The 26353-nt window shown below is 43.4% G+C and overlaps 1 protein-coding gene across 1 annotated transcript; it reads right to left on the minus strand.

The window, feature by feature from the left end:
- Window positions 1-1004: 1004 nt before the first annotated feature.
- Window positions 1005-24737, minus strand: LOC145792102 (uncharacterized). Its single transcript, XM_082872596.1, has 5 exons — window positions 24534-24737; window positions 23718-23958; window positions 23242-23327; window positions 22748-23081; window positions 1005-1048 (listed from the first exon to the last, which is right to left on the minus strand). The coding sequence occupies exons 1-5, from the start codon at window positions 24735-24737 to the stop codon at window positions 1005-1007; spliced, it is 909 nt and encodes a 302-aa protein (XP_082728722.1).
- Between the last annotated feature and the right edge of the window lie 1616 nt (window positions 24738-26353).

A 26353-nucleotide genomic window follows, 5' to 3' on the forward strand; every position in this document is an offset into this window, starting at 1 on the left:
AGCCCTTGAAAAGTTGGCATGAAGCCTTTGGACATGTATATATGAACCCAAGAGGTGTCTCACACGGACTCTAGAGGTAACTCACAATGTAGCACTTAGTTCCGTGTAGCACTTTGTTTCATTTCATAACAACTTATACGGATGGCTATAAGCCTCATAACTTTCACATAATGGCTTTCAGCCTCATAACTTTCACATATGTATGGACTCAAGAGGTGTCTCACATGGACTCTAGCGGTGGCTCATAATGTAGCACTTAGTTCCAAGTAGAACTTTGTTCCATACCAATAATCATTAGGTCTTACAGACCAAACCATACATGTAATGTCATACCCCGGAAATAAATTCATACATATGCATTATGCTTGAATCATAAATAGAAATCAGAATTCATACTTGCTTATACTTGGCACTGTAATAGTGCTAGCAAATCAATAATAAGTATTTTTTTTTGTTCGTTCCATAAAGGAATCCCCCAACATTGTGAACATGTACATACATAAACTGGTAACATACGTAAACTTGTATCATACTTAACCTTGTAACATACTTAAGCTTGTAACATACAACCATTCATTAAGTCAAAACGTAACATATCAGAACATAGAGCATGCTTAGCAAGGACAGAGCAGTTTTCATTCTAACGTGGGCTACATAATGATGTTAAACCTTTGTTTTCATATCATAGATTCTAAACGACCTCGAGTCCATACGTAACACAACAAAATAATCTTGGACTCATACAGGTATCATTATTCATGGATGAACATAAGCTCCATTTATTCTTAAGAAGTACATAATATACTGAAAAATAACAGAGGTTTAATACTTGTTATTGACAGAACAAAAGGGTTCCAAAGTCATACCGACGTACGCAAATCTTTCCATATTCATAGAAATTCATATTGATTTCCACTTGTCATAAACGTTGATAACACTTACAAAGAACAGAGTGTTAGTGACAATAATTATTAACAATAAATAAGATGTACATTTCTGTACTACTACTCACAGCGTTCAGGTGCTTGATCTACCCATGTAGCTGACCCTACACAATTCACATAATTCAAACATAATTCATCATAGTACAACACCAATCAATTCACTATGAGTCAACACAACATAATCCAATAAAGTCGATATCACTTAATTCATCAACACCATTTGTAATTTAACATAATTCAAAATAAATCCTTGAATTCCATTTCAACATTCCAAAACTGAGTTCATATCATCCATATCATTAATAGATTATTTCCCCAATTTTCCCTTCACATTACAGCATGAATTACAATGTTCATAACAAAGTTCATTCGCCAATTTTAAACATAATTTTCAAACATTTCCAAATTCCAATTAAACTTGTACATATCTAATTCAATATCTCAATTTCATTATTCTACTTTCAATTTGGGCCAAATCATTGGTTATCATCATTAATCAACCTAGGGTTTCAAGAAAATATTGAAATTTCAAGAAAAATACAAACTTATTAACCCATTACTTTTTATTCCAATTTTCCGAATGATTATACATCTAGAAGTCACAATCCATCATTTTAACCCACCAATTTAACTTCCAACATCTCCAGCTCTAAACCCTCAATTCTCAAGTTGGACATAATATACTCAAAACTATAGATTTTGTTTGTATATACACGAAATTCCATAATTCCATCGATGAATGCAAATATTGAAAGGGAGTAAGGACTTCTACCTCAAGATTCAAGCAAGAAAAGCAAGCTTTGAGAAGAATCCTCCACAATTTCAAATTTCAATCGGTTGAAAATGTTGACCCTTTCTTGTTCTCCATCCTTGATGCAAGATCCATGGTGGATTTGTTGAGAAAAGTGGAGGAAATCAAGGTTTTGGGAGCTAGGGTTTCGGACATGGAAGAGGGGAGAAGAAGAGAGGAAAATAAAATGTAAGAAATGGGCCAAAAATCTCGTTTTTGAGCTGCTGTCCCGCACAGCCCGCACGTGCGGCGCTATTCCCCGCACGTGCGGCTCTGCTTCCGGCACAGATGTGAAAACTTCAAACGGGTATAACTCTCTCATCAGGACTCCGTTCTAGGTCGTTCTTGTGTCCAAACTGAAGCCCCGAAACTAAGCTTTCCAATGGTTCTAACCTCACATTCAAATTCAAAGTGTAGAAAAAGAAAAGGGCAAATGAGTGACGGCTGATCGTAGAATAATTATCCGAATTATATTCTTTAGTCCAATCTTACTTTACCATCATACCACCACCTCAATCAATACCCCAAAATAGATAAAAACATTCTCAATTCCAATAGATATAGTTGAATTAAAACACATTAACGCCTAATTAAATAAGGATGACTTTTGGGGTCATTACAAGTATAGACTCAATCATGAGAATTGGAACAAAACAACTCATGTTTGTTTTCAAAAATGGTTTGAAAATGCCACTCGCAAGTGGGCTATAGCACGGATTTGCCACCCACGGGTGGGCTTAAAACATGATTTTGCCACTTCGAAACGTAGGCTTAAAACTCTCATTCATCGAATTGTTACAATTCAAGCAATAAAGCCTTCACCCATAGGCATTCATGCAGTTAAGCACTTAAGCAAATTGCCTCGTGGCAAGCATGCTGTCATGGAAACACTCACGCTAATGCAAGTATGCTAAAGCGTAAAAGCTTACCAAGTACTCCAATTCAAAACAAAAGTTAGTTAGAAACAATGCATGATTCTAACTACGTCGAGTTGCCAAATGCAACACATGCAATAATGCAACTAATAGGCTCGGCTATCTAAGATGGCATATGGATGCAATAATTTGATAACATGCTTTGGAACACGTATTCAAATAAGTATTGAACTATGATGTAGTTTTAATGATGCACCGAGCCTCGGTGCAAGCAAGACAAATGAATGATGCACGCATGCGAGCATAAGGTATGCTAATCGAAGCATGGTCCCTAATCTGACCATCGAAAGCGATTAAATAAAAGGGAGAAAGACGTGGGGTTGGAAGACATGCACACACTCACGCACACTTATTACAGCATTGCACCCTCGCGAAGGAGGGTCCAAATAAATAAGCTAAGCTAATCTAAGCTAAGCTAATCAATCTAATCTAATTAAACTAATCAGACTAATTATTACAAACCAATTGAGTAAAGAAATAGCTAAGATAAGCTACTTAATTATCAACACTCAACTAATTAGCTAACTAATTAATTAAATTACAAAACAAATGCTAACTAACAAGTAAAGCATCAAACTATGCTGCCTCAGCAAGTTGAATATGCATGCACTCGGTTTTTTGCCTCGAAAAACCCATTGGTTTGCTCTTGAGAGGCTCTGTTTGTAGGGTTTCTCCAAGAAATTTTTTCTCTATATAGACACCCCATTTTTTACCTTCCTTAAGACTTGGGCGCCACTGATTGTTTATTTGGAGATGAAAGTTGTGGAGTGCAAAGGTTTGATTTCTTCGGCAAGGAAAGTCAAATCCCAACTTCACACCCCTTTTTGGAGCAAAACCATTTCTGACCAAAATGATTTTGAGACCTTATAAGCCTCTCTTTCAAAATATTTTTGAAACAAAGTTCCTACGATGTTCCGAGGCTCGTATTTCGTTAAATGTTGTGCTTTTTAGTAAACTGAGAAAGGACAAAGTGGAAATGAATGGAAGAGAGGTGAACTCATTGAAAAATCTTTTAAAACACCTTAGTTAAATCTTTGGAGTTGAAGAAAAGAGGAGAGGAGAGAAGAAAACTAGCCGAGGAGAAGTTCGGCAAGAATTCGGGTAGGATCAAAACTGAGCAGCCTTCACTCAAATGACCATAACTTTTTGCACAGTTGGAATTGTAATGTGTGGTATCCACCATTGGAAAGAAGACCTCCAGGGCTTCAATTTAGGCTCAAGAATGGCTGCAAAGGAGTCCATATGAAGGAGATATGTCCGGTTGAAGTCGGGCCCAAAAAGCAATTTTTTTTTGGCCAACCAGAGGTGGAGGTTGTTGACCATGAATGGGATTTTCTAGCCAAGTGCCGGCCATGAATGGCCATTGCAGGCCCCCTACCATCCAGGAGAGACCCTTGCCGGCCATGAATGATGAAGTACCGGCCATGGATGATGGCTTGCCGGCCATTGATGCAGAAAGTCAGTTTTTGGCAGATATTTGTTCTCCAGCTATTACAGCTGTCCTTTTTGGGATATTGTAGACACCCCATTTTTGACCGACCTTAAGACTCAGACATCACCGATTGAGCGCTCGGTGACGTTGCATAATGTGCTCGTTCAGAAGTTTTCGAGTTGGGGCCGTGAGCCCTGCCTCCGGACTTCAGAACCCTCTTTTGTGCTTTGCCTCGGTTTGCGAACCAGGCTCGGTTTTCTTTGTTTCTTTTCCTGAGGGGAGGGAGAGGTCCCGTAGACCATCTCTCAGTGGCCGTGGGCTACATTTGGTGGCTGTAGGCCATTTTGCCCATTTCGGAGCCCGGTTTCTGGTTTTTCGGGACCGTTGGCCGTGTGCCTCGGTTCGGGACCGCCTAACCATCTCCACTTGCTCTGATTTTTGGCATACATCTTATTTTCTCCCTTTTGAGGGACACTGGGGTCTGAGAAACCCACTTCGTGGCTGAATGCCACTTTCGGTGCTTAACAGCCCATTTTCGGGACCCCGAACTGCGCGTTTCGGCCCCCGAACATTCGTTTTGCATCAGTTTTTGTTCATTTTTGGCAGGTACCTCTGTTTCATCACCGGGAAGGTCACTGGAGGGTGGGAGGCCAGCAATTGTCTTGGCAACCAGTTATATTCCATTTTTCGCCCTCCGACGCCCGTTTTTCGCGCTTCCGAGCCAATGTTGAACACCTTGAAGCCACTTTCTTCAACCACAAACCACATATTTGTGATGTACACACATGGGAGGACCCTAAAAGTTTATGGCCGGCCACTAATGTTGCTTGACCCTTTTGAACCCCTCCTTCCGAGCCAATGTTGAACACCTTGAAGCCACTTTCTTCAACCACAAACCACATATTTGTGATGTACACACATAGGAGGACCCTAAAAGTTTATGGCCGGCCATTAATTCCATTCGAACCTTTTGAACCCCTCCTCAAATTAGCTTGTTCTCTCTCCTGTTTTAGAGTTTCCAAATTCGAACCACAGGGTTGTGAAGAGGAGACCTGGGAGGCCACCAATATGTGGTGGCCGGCCACTATTTCAAGTTGACCCTTTTGACCCCTAGCTGGCCGGCTAGGGGGGGTGGCCGGCCGGCCACTTCCAAGCCCAATAGGTGGCCGGCCATGTTCCTCTCTCCTTCCACTTTACAGCTGTGTAGCCCTTTCCCCCAGAAAATATCCCAATCCGAGAGATATTTTGTGGGGGGAAAACTTGCCTATTTTCCCCCACCTTTTGCCCCTCCTTTACTCCCCTTTTCTTGTCCATATAACCAGCTGGTGGCATCACATTTAGGGGTTAGAAAATTTGTTCTTCAAGCCTCAAGACACAAATCCTCCTCCATCCCTCTCATTTCCTTGAAAACCTACAAGTCCTACACCTTGTTTTCTTCATCACCACCAAGCTCTACCACCACCACTCCATTTCAGAAGCAAGGAGAAGAATTCCAGCAGCTTAGAGTCATCAAAATTGGTCCAAGAAGCAACAAAAGTATTGATCTTCAAGGGTGAGTCCATTTCCCTCTTTTTTAGCTTATTTCTTGCAACATTTCTTAGCCTCTCCTTCTTATACATTTGAGCTCCGACCAAAACTGAAAGTACCTTTTTTTTGAGCTCATTTTCATGTCTCATGAAGGGCTCAACCCTGTTTGAGCCCCCCATCTTGCACTTGCTTCATTATCCTTCTAAAGTGTCATTTTCTTGCATGATATTTTTAGCTTGTGTGTGATTTATTTTGGAGCATGTTATAAACTGTAAGTAGGCTTATTTTGAGCCTCTCTTCAACATCGAAGAAGGGCTCAACACTGTTTGAGACTTCCATGTTGTACTTCCCTTTATATCCTCTTTTTGGTCCCATTTTTGTATGCCTTGGAAGCCCCTGATGTTGCTGTTTTTGGACCTTGGTCCGAACTAAAAATGGCTTTATTTTGACCTCCTGAACATGTTTTATTAAGGGTCTTTTCTTGTTTGATGAATTTTTTGTATACCTCATGTTATAGCCACTTTTGAGCCTCATTTTTGCATTGCATTTCTAGCATATTTGTGTACTGTTTTTGGGGCAGCCATAAACTGTAAATAGTCCTATTTTGGGTCCCTCTTCAACATTTTTGAAGGACCCTAACCTGTTTGGGGCCAGCAGCTATGAGTTTCTTTTTAATCTCATGTTTAGGGCCATTTCTTGCATGCTAGTTTTGCCCTATCTTGGTTTGTTGTTTGGCCATGTTTTGTACTGGTAAAATGCTAATTTTGGGGCTTCCTTGCTTCTGTCTTTACATTCCATGTCCATATTGTGCATGTTTGGTATAGCTATAGGCCATTTCGGGTGCCAAAATTCGTGTTTCGGAACTATTCCGTGCATCGGGTGTACTTTCGCCTCGTTTCGGGGCTGTTTTATCCCATATTTCATTGCTGAAAATCCATTAGCATGCTTGCATACCATTTTTGCCATATTTGCATTGCGTATGTCATTGCCTCAGTTTGCGTGCCCGTATGCACGCATTTCGAGGCACTTCATTTTCATCCACCGGCATCCTATGTGAGTGTGGCTGAGGCTCTCTCATGTTGGTATAAGCCCATATCATGTTTTCATGTCATTTGCATTGCTTATGTCATTGCCTCGGTTTGCGTGCCCGTGTGCACGCATTTCGAGGCACCTCATTTTCATCCACCGGCATCCTATGTGAGTGTGGCTGAGGCTCTCTCATGCTAGTATAAGTCCACGTTGCGTTTTCCATGTCATTTGCATTTGCTTATGTCATCGCCTCGGTTTGCGTGCCCGTGTGCACGCATTTCGAGGCACTTCATTTTCATCCACCGGCATCCTATGTGAGTGTGGCTGAGGCTCTCTCATGTTGGTATAAACCCATATCATGTTTTCATGTCATTTGCATTGCTTATGTCATCGCCTCGATTTGCGTGCCCATGTGCACGCATTTCGAGGCACCTCATTTTCATCCACCGACATCCTATGTGAGTGTGACTGAGGCTCTCTCATGTTAGTATAAGTCGACGTTGCGTTTTCCATGTCATTTGCATTGCTTATGTCATCGCCTCGGTTTGCGTGCCCGTGTGCACGCATTTCGAGGCACTTCATTTTCATCCATCGGCATCCTATGTGAGTGTGGCTGAGGCTCACTCATGTTGGTATAAGCCCATATCATGTTTTCATGCCATTGCATCGCGTATGTCATTTTCTCGGTTTGCGTGCCCGTGTGCACGCATTTCGTGGCATCTCATTTTTACAGCATAGTGCATACTAGGTTGTATCTTAGATCGCATTCCGTTATTTTCTCGGTTTGCGTGCCTGTGTGCATGTATTTCGAGACATCTCATTTTTACAGCATAGTGCATATTAGGTTGTATCTTAGATCGTATTCTGTTATTTTCTCGATTTGCGTGCCCGTGTGCACGCATTTCGAGGCATGTCATTCCATAGCATTCTGTATGTTAGGATTGCATCTTAGGTGTATTTCGTGCATATCATGCATATTGCATCGTGTTCGGAATAGGAGTTAGCCCGGGCACGGGAAACGAGGTACGTTTCGTACTCCGAGTGACGGAACGTGTCTCAATTCCCAGTCATCGACACTCCGGATTATCCATGATGGAGTTAGGTTTCATTGTGTTTTTACGTGCATTCATTCTATATTGAGTTGTGGATTTCGACTCCTCGGCCATCATGCATCGATATGCGTGATTGGTGGCACGAGGATCGAGGCATGCATATATCTGTGAAAATACATTGCTATGCATCATTCATCAGGAGCAAGGCAGTCCCTGGCTTGCATGCCAGTTTTATTTGCTTTCTTAGTTAATTCATTAATTAATTAGGAATTTGTATAATATTCGGACTGTAACATTTGGACTGTAATATTCTTTTATTCGGGACTGTATATTTATTCGGACCCTCCGAGTGAGGGCACAACTGTAATAAGTGCGCGTGTGTGTGTTGCATGTCTTCCAACCCCACGTCTTTCTCCCTTTTATTTATCCGCTTATGGTGTTTAGATTAGGGCATATTTCAATTAGCATACAGTATGACAGCATGTTTGCATCATTCATCTGTTTTGCATGCACCGGGCTCGGCGCATCATACTAACTGCATTGTATTTTCAATTCCAAATTGAATACATGTTAGCTGTAGCATTCCATATGCCATATGTAGAATAGCCGAGCCTGCTATAGTTTGCATTTTTGCATGTGTTGCATTAAGCATTTCTGTATATTTAGGATCATGCATGATTTCTAATAAACTTCTTTTTTTAGCTTGGAGTACTCGGTGATTTTTATGCTTTAGCATCCTTGCATGTGTGTGAGTGAATGCCACGAATAGCATGCTTACCATGAGGCTAATTGCTTATATGATATAACTGCCTGAATGCCTGTGGGTGAAGGTTGGGTTGTTTGGATTGGGACAATTCATCAAATATTTGTTTTAAGCCCACTAGATAGTGGCAAAACCATCTTTTCTAAGCCCACCCGAGGGTGGCAAAATCTGCATTTTAAGCCTACTTGCGAGTAGCAAACCGTCTTTCAAAAACAAACATGAAATGTTTTGTTCCAATTCAGGCGACCCAGTCTATACTTGTATGCTGTGCGCATCACATAGTAACCTAGGCTAATAACCGGAATAAGAACTCACAATGTTTTCAAAAATAGATATCATGGTTAGTAGAGGCCGATCTTTGATCGGACTAGCGGGGGTGCTCACGAAGTGACCTTCCCCAATCGTACCCAAGTTCCCGAGCCGAGGCAACTTTGGTGATGACGGACACGTGGCCTTTTGGCACCGAGTCAGGGTTTCCTAAATTTCCCAAAATAAAATATTTAGGTGGCGACTCTGTATCTGGCAAAGCATTCCATGTTTGGCACTTCTTTCAAAAATCTGTTTTTTCAAAACGATTTGCTGGATTTGGACTCTTTGGTTCAGACTTAGAACCGTGACTACAAAATCGAGTCCGAGCTGTAGCGAGGTCCCCCGCGGGCTGGTTACAGTTTCTGGCGACTCTGCTGGGGATTTAGAGAACTTGACTCGAACTCTTGATATCTGTGTTTGACTACACTTGTGTGTTTCTTTGCATTGCATTTGCATTGGTGCGCCTAGGACACCGTGTTTGCCATCTGCTATTCCTGAACGGTTTGCCGGAGACTTGTCTTGTCAAGGCATGACCATAAGGCTGACCGGTTGTGGGCTCTGCCAGTATGGGAACACAAACCCCGGTTTTACCGGGGCACCCTTTTTGACCATTCGACCTAGTGCATATTCGGATCCATAGTGACCATTCAAAACTAGGACAGGTTGCTTACCCGTTTATAGGTTGTTTAAAACCGCTTCGTACGTAGTGAAACCCTAGCTCCTGACAAAATAGGACAGGGAAACCCTACCCCAACATAGGGGTGTTTTGGCTCTCACTTATCTGTTATGTGCTTTAGAGTGCGTCTCTACAGGAATGCAAGTATCAGTGTATGAGTGTGGGCATCAAGCCTGCGGGCACCAGTTTGCAAATTTTTGCATCAGGCCTGCGGGCATTACTATCAGTGTTTAGGAGTCAGCTTTACCTGTGGGTATCAGACTCAGATTTGGGGCAGAATTTTAGGACAGAATTCAATAGAGGGTACACTCACTCAGCTTTGCTCATGCGGGTTATCGTGAAATCAGGCTGAGGTGCTGTCTGTTTTCTCTTTTTCTAGGGTAGTCTTGGAACTATAGCTTCAGAAGGCTTCGATATCCCCCAGGTACATTGGACTAGTGCTGATAGACTTTGTTAGGTCAGAAATTCAATTCAAGGGCAACCGGTGTTCTTTCGCTGAGGCGAGGTAAAGAAAAGCCGGTCAGGGCTCATCTGTTCATCTAATCCGTCAGTCGCCAGTCACATCACCTTTGTTCAGACTCAGCAGACCGTGATGGCACAAGGTTCGGAAGAGTTTGCGGCCGTGACAGCAGCGCTAAATCAGGGAACTACCATGCAGGCTGAGACCAGTATTGAAACGCAGCGCCCATCTGGGGCATCTGCCTCACATCCAGCTTTGGGACCCCAGCCGAACTTTGACCCAATTCCGCCAGTTGAAGACTTACAGTGTCTGAATCCTCGAGAAGGGTTGGCTCAAGCTCAGGTGCTCAGACCCCTGGTGCAGCCTAATGAGAGAACTCAACCCTTTCATGTTGATGAGTTCAATCTGACTACAGTGAAAATTGCAAACCTTGAGAAGCAATTCAAAAAGGCACAGGGCCTTAACTCCATTCCTGACATTGAGGACGGGTACACCGAGTCTGCCGTGCGGCTCCCGGACAGATTCAAAATGCCATATATCGACCGTTTCGACGGGTCTGGAGATCCAATGGTGCATATCCGACTTTTCTTAGATGTCCTGAAGCCGATGGATCTGACTAAGCCACAGAAACTCTCTCTGTATGGAAGAACCCTGTCGGGTGTAGCAGCCACTTGGTATACCAAATTGGAGGATACAATGAAGCAAAACTGGGAAGAACTGGCTGAGGCCTTTGTCGATCAGTATTCCTACAATACCCAAGTTGAAATGACCATCCAAGAGCTTGAAGCAACTCGTCAGAACCCAACAGAGCCTTTTGTGGAATTCATTGCGAGGTGGAGAGCAAAGGCAGCACAAATGACAGATCATCGCCCTTCTGAGAGGGATCAAGTGCAGATGATGGTCCGAAACCTCGAGCATGATATGTTGCAAAAGTTGATAGTCGCTTCACTATTCACCTTCAAAAGTTTGCATGAACTGGGGGTTCAAGTCGAGAATGCGTTCAACAGCGGGATCATTCCCAGGACAAGGGAACTGACAAGGAGGGTGATTTCAGGGAGTACCAATGGCAGAAGTAGCACTATTCCCAAACCCACCGAAATCAATGCAGTCGCCACAGCCGACCCTTTTGCCAAACCAGGCCTACAAACAGCTGGCCCAGCCCGAGCTCAAGGCAGAACTTTCACCCCCTCTATATGAGCCTGACTAGCACACTAAAAGCCTTGATGGAAAAAGGGCATCTCAAACCCCTCGATCCTCAACCTCTTCCCGACCCACTCCCAGCCAGACATAACCCCACCAAGTATTGTATGTACCATCAGCAGCGCGGTCATGGCACCGACCGTTGCTACCGCCTTCGTTATGAGGTCCAAAATCTCATCGACAACCGGACGATAGCTCCACCTTCAGACCCTAATGACCAAACATCTCCTGCCTACCTTAATCACATCCACATGCTGCCGTCCACCTTTGACCCCAGCATATACATCACCCCGGCCCATCTACCCAAGCCTGAGGTGTTTATCCCAGAAAGCATGGACTTATGCATGATGGGTGCACCTGAACCTCAACCATCTCAAACCCGTGAACCCACTATTTCTGAGTTGATGGGAATGATTAAAGATCTTCAAAAAACCGTGACGGATCTGGCCTCCGAGACATTGGCTCCATCATCGACCACACCACATACCGGGAACTTCATGACAAAAGACTCCCCGATGTTGGGACGGGCTGCATTTGAGGAAAGCCAATCCCTTGGCGGAGTGGAGGTGAGTGGGAGGAACAAGATAGGGGCAGGCATTGGTCCCCATGAACACCTTCGATAGGATATTGAGGCTTTGAAAGCTGAGGGACTGAACAAAGAGCAAGTCCTCGCAGTTGTTACAAAAACTGTGGATAACACTTTCGCCACTCAGAATGAGAGTAGTCTGAATCAAGGGGCAATCCAGGAGAAGGGCCTTTGTACGAGGAATGTTCCTTTCAGCCCTAATCCTCCACTTGGAAGAGATCAGCAGACTAGGCCAGCACCTGCTAATCCCCCTGCTGGTGCGTCTAGCAAAAATCCACAAACCTTGAAATACCAACCCCGAGGTCGGAGGGTCTTCCATGCCCTCTATATGCCTTTGTCCAAAGCTCTCCAAATCCTTGTTGGACAAGGCCATCTCAAACCCCTTGAGTCTCGGCCTCTCCCAAACCCTCCTCCGGCTACACATGATACTACCCAGTACTGCGCGTACCATCAACAAACTGGCCATACTACCAACGCCTGCTTCCGTCTTCGCCATGAAGTACAGGATCTATTTGACAATGGGGTCATCCCCGCACCAAGTCCTGCAAAGTCTATCGGCACTTGATCAGTGAACTTGGGGGATAATGTGATGTGATTAGAGGGATGAACCACCTGCGGGCAACGCTCAGTTTACTCCAGATATGGTGGATGGCATGCACTATTTTGAGCATTTGCGAATGCCGGTTTCTGACTCGGGTATTGGGTCAGTCTTGTTGTTTTGTTTTGAGTCTGTCTTTTTGTTCTGAGTCAGTCTTTTTTATTTTGGGTCTGCCTTGTTGTATCGAGTCAGTCCTGTTGTATAGGAGTCGGGTGATTCCGGGGGGTGTTACTTCGGGCATCACCATTTTTGTTTTATGTTTGTCTTTTCGTTTTGTTTTGAGTCTGTTTCTGCCAGGGAGCCAGTTGTACCAACAGATTTGAATGAAACAGCAGTGGTTTTTCATGCTTTGTGCTTGCTTCTGCTTTGTGCCAGTTGTGCTAGAAAGTTTGAATGAAACAGCAGTACTTTTCGCCTACTCTTCTGCACCCCGAAATCATTGCATTGACCTAAGTTTTTCAAAACTTTTTGAACACCGCAGTGAAAACAAAGAGGAAGAGATTCCTCGGGTTTTGCAAATTTTTGATCAATTGAGAGAAAGAGAGGCATGCTAAGCCCTTAATGATTGAAATCATGCTTGTTAGCATGAGTGCTGAGAAGGACCCTGGCTTGATCCAGACTGGTTTCACACTATCTTCAGCGCGAGCGATTTGTCGCTTTCTTAAAAATTTTCAAAAACAAAATGTTTTGCGCGGTCCTGCGAAGACCTGTGTGGAATCACTCTTGAGATTGTGCAGCCTAGGATCGCTCTCAGCCTCGAGACTCAACCCCTTCGCTTCCAAACCTTGAAACTTGAATTCAGAAGGTTCAACGGTCAATTATGATGTGAGGCCTGTGTGGCCGGATTTGAAGCAGCCCTCGAACAAGTGGCCAGGAAAGTCAGGTCAAGAAGATCAGATCTCATCAGAAGAAGCTTACAAAGCAAAACAGCAGCCATTCCCCTGGATTCAGATGACTTCAGGATCTCAAAACCATTTGACACGGACAAAGCTACACTTTTACCCTTGAGAGGCTCGCTGGGCAGAAAACCCGGAAGGGCGACCTAGGCAAAAGTTAGAGCAAGAGAAAAAAAAAGAAAAAAAAGAAAAATGCAAAAGAAAATAAAAAAAGAAAGATGCAAAGAAAAGAAAATCAAAAAAGGGGAAAAAAGAAATGAAAAGAATTGAAAAGAAAAGAAGAACAAAGCTCGCAAGGTCGAAAACCCACAACGGGCGCCTTGGCAAAAGTTAGAGCCTAAAAAGGAGAGGTTAATACCCGAGTGTACCTTAACCCCGAACTACGTAAGGCTTGATTCCCATCTTTGGGATACGTAGGCAATTTCATTCTGAAGTCCAGCCGTAAAACAATTCGATTGTGTCCATGCGATGGTTTTGGTCACCTTTGTCTTCTCTGTATCCGAGAGTTCGGTTGCAATCATCACTTCGAGGACTGATTATAATGCGCTGCGGTGCCATTCACACAAGGGGCAACTTTCCGTTGCCATTCAACGCGTCGCGGTGTCATTCAAACAAGGGGCAACTTTCCGTTGCCATTCAACGCGTCGCGGTGCCGTTCAAACAAGGGGCAACTTTCCGTTGCCATGCAGTTCCCCTCAAGCAAGGGGCAATCTTCCTTCGAATCCGAGGTTGTGCATCTCGAGAGTAGGTTCCGTGCTCGTTGAGCAGTGGTCGTTTGCAAAACAAAAAAATAGTTTTTGAGAATTTTTAATGAAGTTGACTAATCTTCTCGAAAAGTATTCCATTTTCAAAGCTGGACCATTTCTTGGACCCAAAAGAGGAAAACTTTCAGTGCTCACAGCCTAACTTGCATGATTTTAAATCAGAAAATCAAACAAGCATGTTAATCTAACTTTCATTTTGGTCAAATTATTTTTAGAAAAAAAAAAACTAAAACAAAAAATGGTCAAAATGATGAACTAAGGGCACAGTTGAGTCAGGCTTCCTATCTTTCCCATTGTCAACATACTTGCCAAGAAGGGCACTCTACCTGCCAGAAAAGGGCACAACTAAGGGCAGAAAGCTCTCACATCCTCCAAACAACGAGGTATCAAGCAAAGTGCGAAGCGCGAACTAGAATGGGGTAAGATATTCCACTCCATCATCTGGACAGATCTTATCACGTCCAAACTCCCCAACAAAGCATCATCAACTGATGTTGGCTGCAGATTTGCTACACACCCAGTTGTAGCATAACCTTTCCGTGGGAAGAATTCACTAACTGTGAGCGAGAGAAAGAGAATCTAGCAGAATGCTAGGGACACGAGCCCACAATTTGTTGTTTATCCATCAACCACCCAGGGGAGGGATAAAAAAATGAGAGATTGAAGAATAGAGAGATGTGCGGTGAGGGAAAAAGTGAGAAAAGGGCTTTTTCAGAAAAATAGAGCTTGAGGGCCGAGTGATGCGAGGATCACAAACGAGAGAGGGTGGGAAACACTACTCGGTGAAATAGGCTCCCTGAGCACGTCTGAGTGTCGTGTCTTTTTGTTTTCTCTCGATTCTTGTTTTGAGTCATTTTGAGTGTTACTCGATGTGTCTAGGTTGTGTGCCTTTTATTTCCTTGTTGAGTTGTCTTGCTGTGTTCAGTTGTAGGCTCGATACCCGGTCAAAAGCCCATTTACCAATTCCAGAATAAAATCGTTTTGCGCTCAGAGTGCCGTGCCGTTCTCCACATCTGTGCAAAACAAGATTCATTCTTTCATAAAACTGCAGGGTTCAACCCAGGTCATTGTCAGAGCAGCAAAACCAGGACCTATCTGAAGCTATATAAGTTCCGGACTGCAAAGCAAAAGAAAAGAGGGAAAACCGAAGCATCTGAGTGTGTTTCACCTTCTTTAAACTCCGTGATTGTGCTCCGGATGTACCTCTTCAGGCCTTGCCAGTGCCCTGAAGAATGAGCGTGCCTCTACTCCAAGCTTAAGCATGCTTCAAGCCAGAACGGCAATTAAAGCAGCAGCAGCAGATGTTATCTCTCGCCAATATGAACAGGGTGTGCCCTTTTTGAGCTGAATGTGTTGCAAAGTCCTCTAAGAGATAAATCAGAGGCACCAGAGTACGTATTTGATGCTCCTCTACTACATAGAATGTGCACTTTCATATACACTGTTGTTGCATGCGTGCCGCGCATCGTTATGATTCATGTATAGAATATGCTTGCTTTCGAGTCTACATAGAATTTGCTTTCAATATTGCATAGAATATGCTCCTGTTTCTTGCATAGAAAATGCACCTCATTTGCATAGAACATGCATTCAATCGCACTTTCTTGTGCATTTCAAAATCAATCGCGCTGTTTAGCGTATCGCACTGTTTAGTGCATTTCAATCGCCCTGTTTAGCGTATCGCACTGTTTAGTGCATTTCAAATCAATCGCGCTGTTTAGCGTATCGCACTTTCTTGTGCATTTCAAAATCAATCGCGCTGTTTAGCGTATCGCACTGTTTAGTGCATTTCAATCGTGCTGTTTAGCGTATCGCACTGTTTAGTGCATTTCAAATCAATCGCACTTTCTTGTGCATTTCAAAATCAATCGCGCTGTTTAGCGTATCGCACTGTTTAGTGCATTTCAATCGCGCTGTTTAGCGTATCGCACTGTTTAGTGCATTTCAAATCAATCGCACTTTCTTGTGCATTTCAAAATCAATCGCGCTGTTTAGCGTATCGCACTGTTTAGTGCATTTCAATTGCGCTATTTTGCGTATCGCACTGTCTAGTGCATTTCAAAATCACTCACGCTATTTTGCATATCGCACTGTTTTGTGCAGTTTATCACTCGCGCTTTCTTGCGCATTGCACTATTTTGTGCACCTTACTTGCATTTTGCATGCATTCCATCGCGCTATCTTGCGCATCTCACCTGTACTTGTTAGTGCATTGTATCGCGCTATATTGCGCACCTTATTTGTATCACACTGTTTTGTGCATTCACCTTGCTCGTACTGTTTTGTACACCTTAAGCATCGCACTATTTTGTGCATCTGTTTAGCACTATTTTGTGCATTCACTCTACATCGCACTGTCTTGTGCACTCCTCGGTCTAGGAGACCTTAAATCCTCTAAAGGTGCAATTCCTTTGGTGTTTGTCGTGCCCGAACGACTTCCGGTGGTCTGGTATAGCCACTTGCCTGTGTTTGCAGTGAGTTCCTAGGAGACCAACTGCGACGGTGGAAACTAGAGTTCGAATGGCTTATGCCTAGAACGCAAAGGTTCGGGATTTCCGAGACTAAAGTCTGGTTTAAATACCCAGAGGCGTGTCCTCGGCTTGAAATCTGTATGGAAGCCCCATAGGTTGAGATACCGTGTATGCACCTCAACTCTAGATACTGAACTAACCTAGTCTGTCACCCCGTTGGAGAATAGGGAAAGCTGCGACCATGGTCAGGGAGAAAAGTAGTACCTGTGGTTCGACCAAGAAGAAGTGAAAGATCCCCAGCAGCATGAGGTAAGTCATTGCCAATTGCCCCTGTAAGATACCTTTATCTCTTAGCCATTACATTGCATTTTAGCCACCACATTACAGTGCATTGCATGAATCCTCAATTTTCGAACTGGCTTCGCGTAGCGTATAAGTCCAACTTTCAAAACCGGCTTTGCGTAGCGTATAAGCCCAATCTTCAAAATCTTCTTGCATATCATTTTGCATTTTGCCCCCTTTGCCTGCGGGCTCGCCTGCGGGTACATCTCTGTTTATCCTGTACGTTGGTCTAAGTCTTCGGCCTTGTCAAAAATGGGTCGTCTCTTGGCTTTGACATTCACTCCCGTCACTTGTGACTTCCGAGTTCTGTCAAAGAAGGGCAACTGTAGACACCCCATTTTTGACCGACCTTAAGACTCAGACATCACCGATTGAGCGCTCGGTGACGTTGCATAATGTGCTCGTTCAGAAGTTTCCGAGTTGCGGCCGTGAGCCCTGCCTCCGGACTTCCGAACCCTCTTTTGTGCTTTGCCTCGGTTTGCGAACCAGGCTCGGCTTTCTTTGTTTCTTTTCCTGAGGGGAGGGAGAGGTCCCGTAGACCATCTCTCAGTGGCCGTGGGCTACATTTGGTGGCTGTAGGCCATTTTGCCCATTTCGGAGCCCGGTTTCCGGTTTTTCGGGACCGTTGGCCGTGTGCCTCGGTTCGGGACCGCCTAACCATCTCCAGTTGCTCTGATTTTTGGCATACATCTTATTTTCTCCCTTTTGAGGGACACTGGGGTCTGAGAAACCCACTTCGTGGCCGAATGCCACTTTCGGTGCTTAACAGCCCATTTTCGGGACCCCGAACTGCGCGTTTCGACCCTCGAACATTCGTTTTGCATCAGTTTTTGTTCATTTTTGGCAGGTACCTCTGTTTCATCACCTGGAAGGTCAGTGGAGGGTGGGAGGCCAGCAATTGTCTTGGCAACCAGTTATATTCCATTTTTCGCCCTCCAACGCCCGTTTTTCGCGCTTCCGAGCCAATGTTGAACACCTTGAAGCCACCTTCTTCAACCACAAACCACATATTTGTGATGTACACACATGGGAGGACCCTAAAAGTTTATGGCCGGCCACTAATGTTGCTTGACCCTTTTGAACCCCTCCTTCCGAGCCAATGTTGAACACCTTGAAGCCACTTTCTTCAACCACAAACCACATATTTGTGATGTACACACATAGGAGGACCCTAAAAGTTTATGGCCGGCCATTAATTCCATTTGAACCTTTTGAACCCCTCCTCAAATTGGCTTGTTCTCTCTCCTGTTTTAGAGTTTCCAAATTCGAACCACAGGGTTGTGAAGAGGAGACCTGGGAGGCCACCAATATGTGGTGGCCGGCCACTATTTCAAGTTGACCCTTTTGACCCCTAGCTGGCCGGCTAGGGGGGGTGGCCGGCCGGCCACTTCCAAGCCCAATAGGTGGCCGGCCATGTTCCTCTCTCCTTCCACTTTACAGCTGTGTAGCCCTTTCCCCCAGAAAATATCCCAATCCGGGGGATATTTTATGGGGGGAAAACTTGCCTATTTTCCCCCACCTTTTGCCCCTCCTTTACTCCCCTTTTCTTGTCCATATAACCAGCTGGTGGCATCACATTTAGGGGTTAGAAAATTTGTTCTTCAAGCCTCAAGACACAAATCCTCCTCCATCCCTCTCATTTCCTTGAAAACCTACAAGTCCTACACCTTGTTTTCTTCATCACCACCAAGCTCTACCACCACCACTCCATTTCAGCAGCAAGGGGAAGAATTCCAGCAGCTTAGAGTCATCAAAATTGGTCCAAGAAGCAACAAAAGTATTGATCTTCAAGGGTGAGTCCATTTCCCTCTTTTTTAGCTTATTTCTTGCAACATTTCTTAGCCTCTCCTTCTTATACATTTGAGCTCCGACCAAAACTGAAAGTACCTTTTTTTTTAGCTCATTTTCATGTCTCATGAAGGGCTCAACCCTGTTTGAGCCCCCCATCTTGCACTTGCTTCATTATCCTTCTAAAGTGTCATTTTCTTGCATGATATTTTTAGCTTGTGTGTGATTTATTTTGGAGCATGTTATAAACTGTAAGTAGGATTATTTTGAGCCCCTCTTCAACATCGAAGAAGGGCTCAACACTGTTTGAGACTTCCATGTTGTACTTCCCTTTATATCCTCTTTTTGGTTCCATTTTTGTATGCCTTGGAAGCCCCTGATGTTGCTGTTTTTGGACCTTGGTCCGAACTAAAAATGGATTTATTTTGACCTCCTGAACATGTTTTATTAAGGGTCTTTTCTTGTTTGATGAATTTTTTGTATACCTCATGTTATAGCCACTTTTGAGCCTCATTTTTGCATTGCATTTCTAGCATATTTGTGTACTGTTTTTGGGGCTGACATAAACTTTAAATAGTCCTATTTTGGGTCCCTCTTCAACATTGTTGAAGGACCCTAACCTGTTTGGGGCCAGAAGCTATGAGTTTCTTTTTAATCTCATGTTTAGGGCCATTTCTTGCATGCTAGTTTTGCCCTATCTTGGTTTGTTGTTTGGCCATGTTTTGTACTGGTAAAATGCTAATTTTGGGGCTTCCTTGCTTCTGTCTTTACATTCCATGTCCATATTGTGCATGTTTGGTATAGCTATAGGCCATTTCGGGTGCCAAAATTCGTGTTTCGGAACTATTCCGTGCATCGGGTGTACTTTCGCCTCGTTTCGGGGCTATTTTATCCCATATTTCATTGCTGAAAATCCATTAGCATGCTTGCATACCATTTTTGCCATATTTGCATTGCGTATGTCATTGCCTCGGTTTGCGTGCCCGTGTGCACGCATTTCGAGGCACTTCATTTTCATCCACCGGCATCCTATGTGAGTGTGGCTGAGGCTCTCTCACGTTGGTATAAGCCCATATCATGTTTTCATGTCATTTGCATTGCTTATGTCATCGCCTCGGTTTGCGTGCCCGTGTGCACGCATTTTGAGGCACCTCATTTTCATCCACCGGCATCCTATGTGAGTGTGGCTGAGGCTCTCTCATGTTAGTATAAGTCCACGTTACGTTTTCCATGTCATTTGCATTACTTATGTCATTGCCTCGGTTTGCGTGTCCGTGTGCACGCATTTCGAGGCACTTCATTTTCATCCACCGGCATCCTATGTGAGTGTGGCTGAGGCTCTCTCATGTTGGTATAAGCCCATATCATGTTTTCATGTCATTTGCATTGCTTATGTCATCGCCTCGATTTGCGTGCCCGTGTGCACGCATTTCGAGGCACCTCATTTTCATCCACCGGTATCCTATGTGAGTGTGGCTGAGGCTCTCTCATGTTAGTATAAGTCCACGTTGCGTTTTCCATGTCATTTGCATTGCTTATGTCATCACATCGGTTTGCGTGCCCGTGTGCACGCATTTCGAGGCACTTCATTTTCATCCACCAGTATCCTATGTGAGTATGGCTGAGGCTCACTCATGTTGGTATAAGCCCATATCATGTTTTCATGCCATTGCATCGCGTATGTCATTTTCTCGGTTTGCGTGCCCGTGTGCACGCATTTCGTGGCATCTCATTTTTACAGCATAGTGCATACTAGGTTGTATCTTAGATTGCATTCCGTCATGTTCTCGATTTACGTGCCTGTGTGCATGCATTTCGAGGCATCTCATTTTTACAGCATAGTGCATATTAGGTTGTATCTTAGATCGTATTCTGTTATTTTCTCGATTTGCGTGCCCGTGTGCACGCATTTCGAGGCATGTCATTCCATAGCATTCTGTATGTTAGGATTGCATCTTAGGTGTATTTCGTGCATATCATGCATATTGCATCGTGTTCGGAATAGGAGTTAGCCCGGGCACGGGAAACGAGGTACGTTTCGTACTCCGAGTGACGGAACGTGTCTCAATTCCCAGTCACCGACACTCCGGATTATCCATGATGGAGTTAGGTTTCGTTGTGTTTTTACGTGAATTCATTCTTTATTGAGTTGTGCATTTCGACTCCTTGGCCATCATGCATCGATATGCGTGATTGGTGGCACGAGGATCGAGGCATGCATATATTTGTGAAAATACATTGTTATGCCCCTTTCCTGCTCTCTGTTGCAGCAAATGAAGAATCAACAAACTTCCGGAGTTTGGCGCGTTTTCCAAGAAAAATCACAAAACAGAGGCTAATTGGGGCATCCCGGTGGATTTCCGCGCAAGGTAGCCCAGACATGCATCATTCATCAGGAGCAAGGCAGTCCCTGGCTTGCATGCCAGTTTTATTTGCTTTCTTAGTTAATTCATTAATTAATTAGGAATTTGTATAATATTCGGACTGTAACATTTGGACTGTAATATTCTTTTATTCGGGACTGTATATTTATTTGGATCCTCCGAGCGAGGGCACAACTGTAATAAGTGCGCGTGTGTGTGTTGCATGTCTTCCAACCCCACGTCTTTCTCCCTTTTATTTATCCGCTTATGGTGTTTAGATTAGGGCATATTTCAATTAGCATACAGTATGACAGCATGTTTGCATCATTCATCTGTTTTGCATGCACTGGGCTCGGCGCATCATACTAACTGCATTGTATTTTCAATTCCAAATTGAATACATGTTAGCTGTAGCATTCCATATGCCATATGTAGAATAGCCGAGCCTGCTATAGTTTGCATTTTTGCATGTGTTGCATTAAGCATTTCTGTATATTTAGGATCATGCATGATTTCTAATAAACTTCTTTTTTTAGCTTGGAGTACTCGGTGAGTTTTATGCTTTAGCATCCTTGCATGTGTGTGAGTGAATGCCATGAATAGCATGCTTACCATGAGGCTAATTGCTTATATGATATAACTGCCTGAATGCCTGTGGGTGAAGGTTGGGTTGTTTGGATTGGGACAATTCATCAAATATTTGTTTTAAGCCCACTAGATAGTGGCAAAACCATCTTTTCTAAGCCCACCCGAGGGTGGCAAAATCTGCATTTTAAGCCTACTTGCGAGTAGCAAACCGTCTTTCAAAAACAAACATGAAATGTTTTGTTCCAATTCAGGCGACCCAGTCTATACTTGTATGCTGTGCGCATCACATAGTAACCTAGGCTAATAACCGGAATAAGAACTCACAATGTTTTCAAAAATAGATATCATGGTTCGTAGAGGCCGATCTTTGATCGGGCGAGCGGGGGTGCTCACGAAGTGACCTTCCCCAATCGTACCCAAGTTCCCGAGCCGAGGCAACTTTGGTGATGACGGACACGTGGCCTTTTGGCACCGAGTCAGGGTTTCCTAAATTTTCCAAAATAAAATATTTAGGTGGCGACTCTGTATCTGGCAAAGCAGTCCATGTTTGGCACTTCTTTCAAAAATCTGTTTTCTCAAAACGATTTGTCGGATTTGGACTCTTTGGTTCAGACTTAGAACCGTGACTATAAAATCGAGTCCGAGCTGTAGCGAGGTCCCCCGCGGGCTGGTTACAGATATTTTCGACCTGAAGCCTCATTTTTCTCTATATAGAGAATCTTTTCAACGGTTTGATGTTAGAACATTTTTAGGAAGAGATTTGGGAGCCTCTCTCTCTACAATCCTCTCTCTAGATTCCTCTCTCTCTAGAGCTTTGTGCTTAGAAGCTTGCATACATCAAACTTTAACCTATCAACCCTTAATCAAAGTTGTTGATCTTTGACAGGAACAGATGCGGATATTGGTGTTGCATTTCCTCATCTTTTTCCCAAGTAGCTTCGGTCCCATAATGTTCTTGCCATTCAATTTTCACCATAGGGATCTCTCGATTCCGCAGTTGTTTCACTTGTCGATCCATAATCTGAATTGGCTTTTCTTTATACACTAACTTATCATCCAGAATGATTTGGTGGTAATCAATGATATGAGATAGATCCGAAAGATACCCACGAAGCATGGATACATGGAATACATTATGTACTTGACTCATACTTGGCAAAAGGGCAACTCGGTAAGCTATGGGACCCACTTTCCAAAATTTGAAACGGACCAACATATCTGGGTGTCAACTTACCCCTTTTCCCGAACCTGGGGTGTCCTTTCATCGGAGTAACTTTCACAAATACATGACTATCTACTTCAAATTCCATATTCCGCCGTCTGTTATCCGCATAACTCTTCTGTCTACTTTGAGCAGTTTTCAATCTTTCCCGAATAGTTTTAACCTTTTTAGTTGTCAACTGAACAATTTCCGGCCCTAGCAATGATCTATCTCCAATTTCGGCCCAACGCACGGGGGAACGACACGGTCTTCCATACAGAGCCTCATAGGGTGCCATCTCAATGCTCGAATGGTAACGATTATTATATGCGAACTCTACCAATGGTAGATGGGCCTCCCAACTTTCCTGAAAATCCAGAACACACATTTGAAGCATATCCTCTAATGTCTGTATCGTCCTTTCAGATTGTCCGTTCGTCTAAGGGTGGAAAGCTGTCCGTTCGTCTCGAAACAAATTTTGGATCCTTGTCTGACACAATTGAGATCGGAACACCATGGAGTCTTACAATCTCATTCACATAAATCGCAGCAAGCTTATCTGCATTATACTGAGTCTTCATAGGTAAGAAGTGAGTGGACTTAGTCAATCGGTCTACAATGACCCATACAGAATTCATACCCCAAGGAGTCCGTGGTAACCTTACAGCAAAATCCATAGTAAGATGTTCCCACTTCCAATCCGGGATTGGAAGGGGCTCTAACAGTCATGCTGGTCTCTGATGCTCTGCCTTTACTTGTTGACATTGTAAACATTTAGAGACGAACTCCGCGATTTCCTTTTTCATACTCGGCCACCAAAAGTTTTTTTTCAAATCCCGGTATATTTTAGTACTCCCCAGATGCATTGAAAATCTTGAGGCATGTGTTTCTTCTATCAGTTTCCGTTTAAGTTCCAACACAATGGGGACACATATTAAGTTTCGAAATTTGAGTACCGAATCCACCAAACTAAATCCCGGTTTTGGTTTTGTCTCTAACTCACCACATATGTTCCTTAGAGTTTCATCTTCCATTTGATGTAGTTTGATCTCTTCACGTAATGTCGGTTGGGCCATCAATGCTGCTATTATTGCTTCCTGTCCATGCATCACTAAGTCTACCTCCATCTTCTCTAAGTCAATCACTAATTCCTTTTGTCTCATAAGAAAATTTTCCAAACTTCCCATATTCTTCTGAATAAGTGCGTCTGCAACTATATTGGCTTTGCCAAGATGGTAATGGATCTACAAATCATAATCTTGAATAAGATCTAGCCATCGCTGTTGTCGCATATTTAACTCCTTCTAGGTAAACAGGTACTTGAGACTCTTATGATCAGTATAGACCTCGCAGGTGGTGCCATACAAATAATGTCGCCATATCTTCAAAGCAAAAACTACCGCGGCAAGCTCGAGGTGAAGTGTGGGATAATTCTTTTCATGGGGTTTAAGTTATCGAGAAGCATAAGCGATAACGTTTCCATTTTGCATAAGCACAAACCTAGCCCTTTGTGAGAAGCATCACCGTAGATCACAAATTTGTCAGTACCAGATGGTAAAGCAAGAACCGGAGCTGTAGTCAACTTCATTTTTAATTCCTAGAAAGCAGATTCCCACTGTTCTGACCATTCAAACGCGACCCCCTTTTGAGTCAATTGTGTAAGCGGTACAGCGATTTTGGAAAAATCTTGAACAAACCTCCTGTAATATCCGGCTAATCCCATAAAACTACGCACCTTAATCACATTGGTAGGAGTTGGCCAATTCACGATCGCCTCAATTTTGTGTGGATCAATAGGGACTCCTTACTTTGTTATTACATGCCCCATAAATGGCACCTCTTGTAGCCATAATTCACATTTCTTCAGCTTTGCATACAGTTTCTTTTCACGGAGTGTTTGAAGAACTGTACGAAGATGATTCTCATGAGCTTCTACATTCTTTGAGTAAATGAGGATGCCATCAATAAACACCACTACAAACTCATCCAGATAGGGCTTCAAAACACGATTCATCAAATCCATAAATGTTGTTGGTGCGTTAGTAACTCCAAAGGGCATAACTCAAAATTTATAATGACCATATCAAGTTCAGAAGGCTGCTTTCTCAACATCATCGGCTTTAGCCTTTAATTGGTGGTATCCGAACCGTAAATCAATTTTCGAAAAGACTTGTGCCCCTTGTAGTTGATCAAACAAATCATCGATCTGCGGCAATGGATACTTATTCTTGATTGTTACCTCGTTGAGTTCCCTATAGTCAAGACACAATTGGAGTGTTCTGTCCTTCTTTTTCACAAACAGAACTGGTGCACCCCATAGAGAAACACTCGGGCGAATGAACCCCTTATCAAGTAAATCTTGCAACTGAACCTTTAATTCCTTCATTTTAGCTGGTGGCATTCTATACGGAGTCTAAGAAATGGGTTGAGTTCCCAGTATCAATTCAATTGTAAATTCGATTTCACGGTCCACTAACTCCCTTGGCAATTCTTCCAAAAAAACATCTGGAAATTCACAGACAACTGGAATCATGTCAGTACTCCCGTTCATCACTTGCCCTTCCAAAATACTGCATAATACCCCTGACACCCGTTCTGAATTAATTTACAAGCCTTTGCCGCAGAAATCAAATAAGGTGGAGAAATCACACCATGTCCCTAAAAAGTAGATTCTGATTGTCCCGGAGGATGGAAACTAATTTGCTTTGTCAATTAGTCTATAGTCGCACCATATTCACTCAACCAGTCCATTCCCAAAATAATATCAAAATAGGTCATATTAAGAGGTAACAGATTGGCATATACTCGGATATCCCTAAGCTGGAGTTCACAAGAAAAATATACAGAAGCACAGATCATAGAGTCTCCCAAAGGTGAAGACACACATAATATATAAGACAATTTTTCCTCAGATTTTTCTAAATTTTGCGCAAATAATTTTGACACGAAAGAATGGGTAGAGCCAGAATCAAACAATACATAAGCAGAGTGATCGTGAACAATAAATGTACCTGACACCACTGTTGCCACATTTTGCATATCCCCCAGAACCAATGCAAATACCCTGCCTTGTCTCGCAGTGTCTTTATTGTTAGCAGGTTTGGCAGCTGACTTGGTGTTGGAAGTTGGGGTAGACCCTACTGAACTTGTAACAGTTTTATTCCCATTTTGTTGATTCCTTTGAGGACAACCCCTTACCAGATGACCTGTTTTGCCACATCGAAAACATGCTCCTGACAGCCAATAACAAGTCCCCCGGGGCTTCTTTCCACATGCTGAACAAACAGGAATTGAATCTGAAGTGAAGGTGGAAGCACCAGAAGTCCCTGAGTTCTGTTCCTTGTGTGGTGGAGTAGTTGACCCCTTTAACCATTGGTTGTTCTGCCTTTTCCCTTTCCATTCAAAAATTCGGTTCTGCGTAGCAAGGTTTCCCTCCGCTATAACAACCCTTTCCAGCACATCAACATAAGTGGGCAACTTCAGCATGTTGAGTCGGTCCAGAATAGCACTCCGTAATCCCCCTTCAAATTTTCGTGCCTTCTTATAATCCGTATCCACCATATGAGGTGCAAACTGGGCTAGTTCTGCAAATTGAGCTTCATACTACGCAACGGTCTTGTTCCCTTGTCTGAGAGTTTA

Source organism: Camellia sinensis, chromosome 5 (genome assembly GCF_055761805.1).
Source record: "Camellia sinensis isolate YWXY chromosome 5, ASM5576180v1, whole genome shotgun sequence".
In the NCBI taxonomy this organism is placed as follows: domain Eukaryota; kingdom Viridiplantae; phylum Streptophyta; class Magnoliopsida; order Ericales; family Theaceae; genus Camellia; species Camellia sinensis.